The sequence below is a fragment of the Triturus cristatus genome, chromosome 5_2, assembly GCF_964204655.1.
Source record: "Triturus cristatus chromosome 5_2, aTriCri1.1, whole genome shotgun sequence".
NCBI classification, from domain to species: domain Eukaryota; kingdom Metazoa; phylum Chordata; class Amphibia; order Caudata; family Salamandridae; genus Triturus; species Triturus cristatus.
Window position 1 is genome coordinate 405,380,286 of NC_140588.1, and position 10,068 is coordinate 405,390,353.

At 41.8% G+C, this 10,068-nt stretch overlaps 1 protein-coding gene across 17 annotated transcripts in view; it reads left to right on the plus strand.

The window, feature by feature from the left end:
• IKZF1 (IKAROS family zinc finger 1) overlaps nucleotides 1–8,855 on the plus strand; it is a 262,341-nt gene extending 253,486 nt beyond the window's left edge. For all 17 annotated transcript variants that reach the window (XM_085607276.1, XM_085607278.1, XM_085607277.1 and 14 more), the window contains one exon: nucleotides 5,856–8,855. In XM_085607276.1, the coding sequence (XP_085463402.1) occupies nucleotides 5,856–6,559 (704 nt within the window). In that variant the 3' untranslated portion in view covers nucleotides 6,560–8,855. The remainder of the gene's footprint in view (nucleotides 1–5,855) is intronic.
• The last annotated feature ends 1,213 nt before the right edge of the window (nucleotides 8,856–10,068 follow it).

Here is a 10,068-nt window from a genome sequence, read left to right on the forward strand (position 1 = left end):
GCATAAGCACTTTAGCACTGGTTAGCCATGGTAAAGTGCTTGGGGGCATATTTGCAACAGGCAGCGATAATTATCGCTGACCTTGTATACCGCATTTTTTTCTATCGCTGGAATATTTCGCCAGGCTAGCGTTGTATTAACAACGCTTAGCGCCATGGCGATGTATATTCCAGCGATAGTGCCCTTTTCCATGGAACATCGCTGGTTTTCCAGCGATGTTCCATGTAAAACGGTGATATGCTTGATGATACGACCCTGTGGTAGTATCACATGAATCCACCTCCCATGATAGGTATGCCTTACTCAGGAATTTATTCCTGCATTAAGGCATACTTAACGCAATTAAAATAATTGCTTCCCCGCATTGTAAATATCGCGAAGCTGTATTCGCGATATTTACCCATGTTTTTTCCACAGACACGCCTACTTTGCATCTCATTAGCGATGCGAAGTTAGGCGTGCTGGAAACGGGAGCAAAATCAGCAAAACACACAACAGCGTGTGTTTGCTGATAAGGCGATAAAATTATCGCCGCTTTTCGGCCCAAGACAGCCGCAAAAGCGGCGATAATTTTCTATCGCCGCATTGTTAATATGCCCCTTAGAGTCTTATGGCCAACATAAACAATTTCAGGCAAACAGGAGGAGAGAAGGCAAAAGGTTTGGGGAAAGGCCACATAAAGGTAGATAGGGCTAACCCTCACCATACCTGGCCATCACTCCAATCTAGAAAAAGACTCTCTATCTCATTCAGAAAATAATGAGAATGAATGTAAGAATGTTATCAGTGTAGGCAGTGCCTACCTACTCATTCCTACCCCCATGGATAGCTCAAAGGTTCCTTAAGACCATCCATGCTGCATTCTAAAGGGCTAACCCGGGGTCCTTGCGTAAGTGCAGAGCACCCTCTAAGTCATGTTGATTTTCTGCCTTTCTCCAGTGGTGGCTTTACCTATCACAAGTTCAATAACTTCAATCAATACAATAATCCAGAAATCTGCTTGATACCCACTTCTATTTAAAAGATGGTATTCCTGATTTGTAATGTGTTTGTGCTCTCTGTTCCAGTTCTTGTGCATTAAGCAGGACAATTCTGCATTGCATGAGCTGTGCCCATGGCAAAATAGCTGCGTTTCATGGCTTCTGCCTTTGCAAGTTGCCCCTATGATACATATGCCTGTGTGTCATTAACCACAAATGGCACCAGGAGATATTTACGCAGGACCCACAGTTTTTGTAGTACATTAGAAATGTAACAAGTAAGGTTAAAGCCAATAGGATTGAGTATTTAACATCTGTGAAACAATGGAAGCACTCGCATACAAATGAGCTTCACCCTGCACTTTTACACACACACATTAATTGCTACATGCGTCCACTGACAAGCACGCACATCTACTGGTGCATGCAAAAGCACATACACATAGTTACACATACATAGACATTTCTACAAGTCACTGGAGCCAGGTAAATGTTTCAGCAGTAAAGGTTTGAAAGAAAAGATACATTTAACCAGTCGCGGCAGGTGCAGGTAAGGGCAGTGGGTTGGTGGAGCGGGAAGGGGTGGGGAGGAGTCGACAGACGGCGGAATAGGTTTTATTTATTTATTTGATTTAACCTAGTGCCCCTGCCTGACCCCGCTTACCTGCGTCGGCCGCTGCTGCATTTAACAAGAGAAACACTGTAACAGTACAATAAAATGTTCATCCAGTGCATTGGGGACCATATTTTTAACGACACCACCATGGTAATTTGATATTCAAAATGATGCTAACTCAAGCCAACAAACCATGTCTATAGATCGGCCGCAAACATTACACCCCACATACACTCACAAAGAAACTGGTACACACAGAAACACAAACACGTTGGCACACATACAGATGCACCCACATACACACCCCAACCACATGAGGCAGGGCTGCTTTGATTTCTAGAAATGCCATATATCTTACAGAAATATGATGTTCTGCATAGTCAGGACTACAAATGGATCACACAAATGAATTTATGTTCTGACATTTATCCCTTAGAATAAACAGAGCAAATCTTCTATTTATGCACACATTCTGTAATATACCTTAGTCATCTGACCAATAGATAAGCAATACACCAGGATATGGATCTAATACTCTTCATTCAAGGAAGGGAATTTAGCAGGTATTTTGCACAGAATATTCATATTTAAAACACCATACCCTTTGCAAAAATACATACAATTAAAAAGTCTACTCATTCAACAGCCTTCGACTAGTATTGAAATTCTAACAACTTATTTGATCAGACTTAAAACATTGGAATTACTTGGTCAGCAAAACGCTCTGTTTTGGATTTGTGTACATTGGTAAAGCTTCCATTTCTTTTTCATCACTTCAGCCCAAAGTGGAAAACGTGGTCTTCTGCGAGCTGTGACTCACTCCTGAAGCAGTGGCAGTGGGAGGATACAGTCATTGCTGGCATAAGAGGAGACCAAACAGGGCAACAGTGCATGAGCGAAAGGCTCTCTGTACTCGAGCATAACTTTCAGGGCACCCTCGCTTGCAGTCATAAGTGTTTCTCAGATATGTAGAATTTTTCCCACACCCTCCCCTAACTATCACATCTGCTTTTCCCCAGTGAGTCAAAGGATGAACTAGTTCTTGGAAGCTTCAATCTAGTGACTGCCAAAGATGCAAAGCCCAGCAAAAGCTTAGACGTAAATGTGGGGATTAGAGTCTAATCTAAAGGTTACAGGTTCTGATTAGACCTTTGCAAAATTTTCCATTAAGGTCATACAATTTTACCTCAAACAAAGTGTGCGAAATGTCAGAAATTACAGAAGTGTGTAATTTCGCAAAATATTTTTCTGCAGTGGACTGGTTCGAACAGCAAATGTCTAACTGAAGACAGGTTCGCGCAGAAAATGTGTCTCAAGAGACATTTTCTCTTTAAACCACTCCCGTCATGTTCAAGTTTTCACCCGAGATACCCCAAAATGCATTCCATGTAATTTCTGCACCATCACATAACTTTCCCAACATTCCACCTAATTTCGGCAGATGTAAGGAATTCAGCGATTTACACACCCTTTCTAAACCTGTGGGGGCAGATTTAACCTTTAATTCCTGAGGATAAAAATGAGAGCTCTTGAGTTGAAAAATCATAAACAGTCTCACAATTTGAAAAATGCTGTGAAGCAAGTTCATTTTCGGCATGTGGCCTATATATCATTTATAAATCTATCCGTAACTGCAGAGCAACCTTTTAACCCTTTCTTCATAATCAAATATTTAATGAATTTGTTAGAGGTTCCCTAAAGGCTGCCTTTATCTGCTGACCATCTTTGCTGATATCTAGCCTTAAAGTGCAAACACTTTTCTTTCAAAGAGAGTTACTCCCTAAATTTCCTGCCATACAGGATGAAGCATTTCCTAGCAGTAGGCTTGTTGGTGTTAATGTGCATTTTAACACCGTCTCAAACACAAAAAAAGTAAAACATATTTTGAAAAATGGGTATTAAAAGTTCACAACCTAGTCAATAGTCTATAATATTTCTGCAAAGACCGATCCCCAGGTTAGCATGATTTGTTTCTCGACCTTCTGTTAAAGAGGAGACAGCAGTAAGTATTTACAGCACCAGAACATCTAATTAAATCATGCAATGGTATCCGCATTGGCTTTTCAGGTCACCACTGTTCAATATTTTGGCGTCTCACGCAAAGTAAAACTTTCTTTTAGATATGATGGAAATCAAGTTAAATGTACAAAAAAATTAAAGAGTCAAAAATGTAACTGTGGGATGGCAGGCATGTACATCTGTATACAAATAGATTTATTAAACCTGCGATTTTTAATTAATCAGAGAAGACGTCAAAAGATGGGACGCCAGAGGTTTTGATTCGAACTTATGAAGATGTACTCCGATAACATCAAAACCTATATCTCCTTAACCCTCAGAGACTCATGACCATATGTGACCAGGTGTGTCCTGATAACCAACTCAGGGCATCCTTATTTCTGCTACTCGTTGCGCTAGAATTTATAAATCGCAGTTGTTAAAGCCCCCGGGGCTTGCATATGTCACTCTTGAGCTATTGTCGCTCAGTGATGTGGTGAAACTTCTTTTCGACTCCTTGTGCCATCCAAGAATATACCTTTCCACATAAAAAATGTTGTGCAGTTTCTAATGTTGTCTGTTTCTATCTTGGATAGAAAAGATCCAGCCCTTAATTATGTTTTCCAGATTCTCTCCAAGGGAGTGCATTTATTTATGAATTTATGAGTTACAGCAAACACAAGTTGTCAAATGATTTTGGTGGCGTTCAGGTGACTAATGAGATCTGGTTCTTGAGATTCTGGAGGTTTCAAAGGAGACCCCTCTTCTAAATCTGAGGGACCTCCTATCTCAGAAAGAATGACTTCTAGTGCTCATTACCTTCAGTTCTAAAGATACATTGCCTGGTTCCTGGGGTTTTTCCATATGTTTTTCAGCGTTTTTGTCAAAATAAACTTACTACAATTGAAAAGGCTGGAAAGCAATCCACGAGAAGAGGGAGTGAGTGTGCATAATGTACACAAGGCAGGCATGCATTAGACCTATGTCATTTTTTACTTAGATTTCAAAATGGATGTCCCCAGGAGAGAGTCAGTGAAGTGGCTAAAAAACCTGAAGCAAATTATGTTACCACAAAGTAGTCATTTTGAGACTACACGAGTATGTAAGGGTGTATTACAACACCTATCTCAGCCCCTAACTTAACCCAAATTGACAAGATTTAAGAGGAGCAGAAAATATTAGTGAGTACATCAGACTCGCTAACTTTTAAAGTGTTGTGTATGAAAGGATGGCATTTTATACAAATTATTTTCAATACTAAAAATATCCCATTTTCAAAAACATAATGTCACCACATTTTCCTAAATCTTGTGTGGGCAATGGGCCTAGGTGCCGATTACCGTACAGCTCGGAAAGCTCCGACCAATCCGAGCTGCATTGTAATGGGCCGGTTGGATTCCTTTCTGACCCCCTCATTTTGATGGTGGCGGTCAGAAAGGAATGCGACCAGTCATTACAGCTGGCTTCCGACGTGCTAGGAGAGCCCGTCCGCCATTTGGAATGTGGCAAGTAATCGCAAGGATGGGCTTTTCCGTCCTTGAGATTACAATGACGGTTGTCGACATGGTTTCCGTGCCGGTCTGTCCAACATGGAAACCATGTCAGAAAGCGTCTTTGTGGGCACTCTGCAGGGCCCCCTTTGGTGCACGGCCTCCGGTTGATGTGCCTGCCACGGGGTGCAGGGATGAATTGCACCTTCCATTTTACTATGGGAGCATGCATTTCGGCCGGTTTACGGCTGGAATGCATGATTCCATAGTAAAATGGAGGAATGTGACTTAACAGTGTTTGGTCGCATCCTAATGAGGCGGTCGGGACTGCCAACCGGTGTCGGTCGGTCCCATGACCAATGCGGTGTCGGGCGGAAGTCATTCTGCCCCACATTGAAATGAGGGCCCAAATATTCATAAATGGTTAGGAAAGTATGTGTATGTCCCCAATGTATGTGGGTAGCATAAACATATGCACTTACAGTACAGAATAAATGTAAACACCCAAAAAAGTGATCAACCTATACATTAACATATATCACTTGCCTTATATCCTTATTTCTGTAAATCATTCCAAATATGTCTCTGGTCAAGTTTGAATTCAAGCATATTCACGTCTGTCTTTGGTAAGATAACCAGTGTTTCAATAGCCACTAGGGCTAGTAAATTGCTATCAAAGATTGTTTTGTATTATTTTGCTCCATGTGTATCTAAAAATGCTACATATAGAACCAAACTGTCTCTGACCTTAAATATTATTTTTGTATGCAGGTGAGAAACGGTTCTCAGACCTTCCCTTCGATGGCAGCGCAACGTACGAGAAGGAGAGCGAGATGATGCAGACGCAGGTCATTGATCAGGCTATCAACAATGCCATCAGCTACCTTGGGGCCGAGTCATTGCGTCCCCTTGTCCAAACCCCTCCCGGAAGCTCAGATGTGGTCCCCGTCATCAGTTCCATGTACCATCTTCAAAAGCCCCAAATTGATGGTCAGGCAAGGAACAACCATATGCCTCACGACGGTGCGGTGGAAAACCTGCTCCTGCTTTCCAAGGCCAAATCAGTTTCATCTGAGCGTGATGCCTCCCCAAGCAACAGCTTGCAAGACTCAACCGACACAGAGAGTAATAACGAGGAGCGCGGGGGTCTGATTTACCTGACAAACCACATAGCTCCCCACCCAAGGAATGGGCTTTCAGCCAAAGATCTCCGGCCCTATGACATGGTGAGGGCAGGAGGTGACAATTCTCAGGAGCCCTTCAAGGTGGTGAGCAGCAGCGGAGATCCCATGAGAATGTACAAGTGTGAACCCTGTAAAGTTCTCTTCCTGGACCATGTCATGTACACCATCCACATGGGCTGTCATGGCTTCCGCGACCCTTATGAGTGCAACATGTGCGGGTACCAGTGCCAGGACAGATATGAATTCTCTTCTCACATCACCAGAGGGGAGCACCGTTTCCACATGAGCTAAAGATACCCTTGCACTTAGCTTGCTCAGTAGGAGTGTCAGAGAACTGAAGTTGCATGAAGGAAAAATAAAGCACAAATATGTTGGACAGTCCCGGCATCCCCCTCAACCTTTTGGATGCCCATGTTGTATAGTGTCTCTTCGATTGTTTTTACTCTATCCACCAGCTTGCATGCAATGGTTGCATCGAAGCATATCTGTGTAAATTTGTAAGTCATGTACTGTGCCACATTTCTAAACAATTTAAGATTTAGAATACAAGAACTGGAGGCTTTTCTAGATGTTTTGTTATACATTCCCCATTCTGGTGCTCACTGCAGTACACTCTGTCCGCCCTACAAGGTTTCCCTCCACTTAACCTGTCACCATAATGTGTACTTCATATTGAACTAAAACAGATACTTGGCCAAGGTGCGGAGAGAATGTCCTCAACCAGTCGTTGGCCTTCTGGGATGGGGGTTCCACATCCCATGTGCTTGCTGATGAGTCCAAAGTTTCTGATTGTCTTTCTGTTTGTTGCTGAAGTTGGAATGCCTTGGCCCATAATTGTACATCAACACTTTCAGGGCTCTCCTGGGTGGTAGGTCCCTCATTTAATGTGTGGACATATTGGATACCCAGTGGTGAATTCCTCCGTTCAGGAGTACGCGAGGATGGAATGGCCACCATTAAATTGCCATATTTTTTTCCAGCATTGTAAAGGACGAAAGCCTGTACCTCAAAGTTGACATTTAGTGACCAACATGTAAAGAGTTAACCATTCAGTCCCGACTACAGCCTCAGTAGCCTGTGTCCACTCAGTACAACCTACTTATCACTCACATTGGGGCATATTATCAAGAAACGGCGTTAAAATTAGAAGCTCGAGAGGTGGGTCGGTGGCTTCTTGAACAATACACCCTCAGTTCACCATAACTCTGACAGAAATTAATATGAGTTAAAAACTCTGGTCCCTAAACTCTCAAAAATGCAGAAAATGTACATGTAAGTGTTATCGTGTAAAGTGTAAAAGCAAACGCTGTCTTTTTCATAAAAACGGATGAGGTACTTTGAAACATTTTGAGAAACTATGGATGTCGAAATCAGACTTGGTTTTGTGCTCCAACTGCACATCAGGTAAAGCTGCAGATCACTGTTCGCGACTCTCACACCCACATCCTATCCTTTTTACTAACAGCTGTATGATGACGTGATAGATATGCCACATAATTTAGCTCTCAGTTTCCTGTTCAACGGCGCTTTTAATGGCAACTAATACGGTCTATATTTAACGTTTTCTGATGGGAACTGAAGAGGCACACACTATTCACGCCATCAGCTCTTCTGTTCACTACGCCCCAGCCTTGACCACGCCATCCTATCCCTTCCCAAGGAATTCGCATTCCACCGTTTTACATTTCTCTCAACTCCAGTATCGAGATTTGCCCCCAATATTTATAATATTATATTATAATGCAGCACTTATGCAGTTGAGAATATTGTTACGAGATTCCCAGTCTGCTTTTCAAAAAGTCATAATGTGATGTATTATTGCCAAACTGTAATTGTGTCTCCATTTTGCAGCAGCCAGTGACTGAACCTGTGAGTCCATCTTGCCAGGATGGTTCTCTGCACACCACAGGTACTACTGCTTCAACTGCTGATCAATTCTCTTTCCTCAGTTGGAATTGTTTCTTTTAGATATTTAACATCCTTAATCCTAAACCTACCCTTACCTTCACCCTTGCCCACACTTCCGAGCATTTCCTTAATTTTAACTTATACCCTAAACCTAACTCCATCTTTTACTCAAAACCTCACGCTGACCCTACCACTACCATTCTCTAACCGGTTCTCAGTCTATCGTCATTCCTTTTTTTAACTTATTTTCTTTTTCAATATTTATCTTCTCACACATTGTTTTTTTCAAATTGTTTGGTTCGAACTACACTCAACACAAACCAAAAGATTTCAACGAGTCACTGATTATGCCACTGGTGCACTGACCATCTGAGCTACCCACTAGCAAACCATTCCTGTTCATCATGAGCCACACCTATGCTCATATCCCTTCTCTTCTTCATGCTCACGACTACTGTGCATTCCCGTACTTCGTCTTATCCGATTTTCTTTTTTTTTTAAATGCTGAACGGGATAGTAATGAAATCGCAAACTGTTTGTGTAAAATAGCAAAATATTGTGAGGTCTCAGACATTTTTTGTTGCTTAAAAAAAGTCAGATTTGTATTCATAAAATTGAGTGTTGACAGCTTTTGTACTCTAACTGAAATCTATATTAAAAGATTCATTTTTATTAAAAAGTGCACTTCCATGTACGCTCGCGGTCTTGGCGCGCCATTTATGTTTTTTTGTTTTCAGAATGCAGTTAGTTGGGGGATCAGTAAGGTGTGTAGTGCTAATGCCCAAGCGATTTGAATCTGCGTGCCTTGAGGGATGGTGCAGAGTGAAAATGCAAGTCGTGGAAAATTCAATATATGAAAACAGTCTACCAGTATTTCTCTTCAGTGCCTGTGCCTGCCACTATCTAGGGTTTTAAAAGGGTTGTCCATGTCACTTAAGGTAGAATTCTTGAGCCTGATAGACAGATTGAAGATAAACTGGTTCTCCAGCCTACGAATAACATGGACATAGGATCTGATGAAACTGTAGAATGGTAAAACCAAAACTAATTTCCACTCGTAGTTTTTGTTGAACCAAGTATGATTTAATCAGTTGGAGCGTCCAGAGAGAAGTCAGTGGTCACTGATTCTCTACCAATTGTATGTTACAACTTCTGCTAGAAAACAGGCATGCTACAGCTTCATTGGTACACTTTGGATTTAGGGAGTGCTGACGAGGCCTCAAGGTGCTAAGGGGCATATTACCAAGACAGGTGATAAAATTATCGCCGCTTTAGCGGCAGAATACTGCCGCTAAGACGGCGATAATGGGCTTGATAATTTGCTCTGTGGAATTCCAATTGAAGCCCATGTTAGATGTGAAAGACAGAGTGTTAACTTTGGTTGGAATCATCCTACCTTTGACACGCCACAGACAGCAAAATCACAATATTAACAGTGAAAAGGTGCACTGTGTAAAAGTGAAGAACATCAATAATACACTCTTTTCTAAATGCATTCGTTATATGTGGATTCTGGGTCCTTCAACTTAGCTAAAGAAACCTGTAGGCACAGGATGGGGGATGCAATCTAGAACTCCTGCACCACTGCTGCAATCACAACAGAATTTGAATTATTTTGAGCAAGAGTTTCATTACTATTCCCACACCAAATAAAGGGCAGAGTATAGTTCATTCGATGCACTGCACGTTTGTTGGATATTTCGGGCAAACCATCCTCAATGCTACCACCCTGATTTCTGCATTGTTAGAATCTACCCTAATAGTTCTACTAGAAAGAGTTTCTACTAGACATTCTGCCAAGGTAACTTGATAGTAGTCCAGTGAGAACACATTATGACTAGAACAAATACTGAAATTTGAGAAATAAAGGGTCCGATACAGAGGTGGGTGGT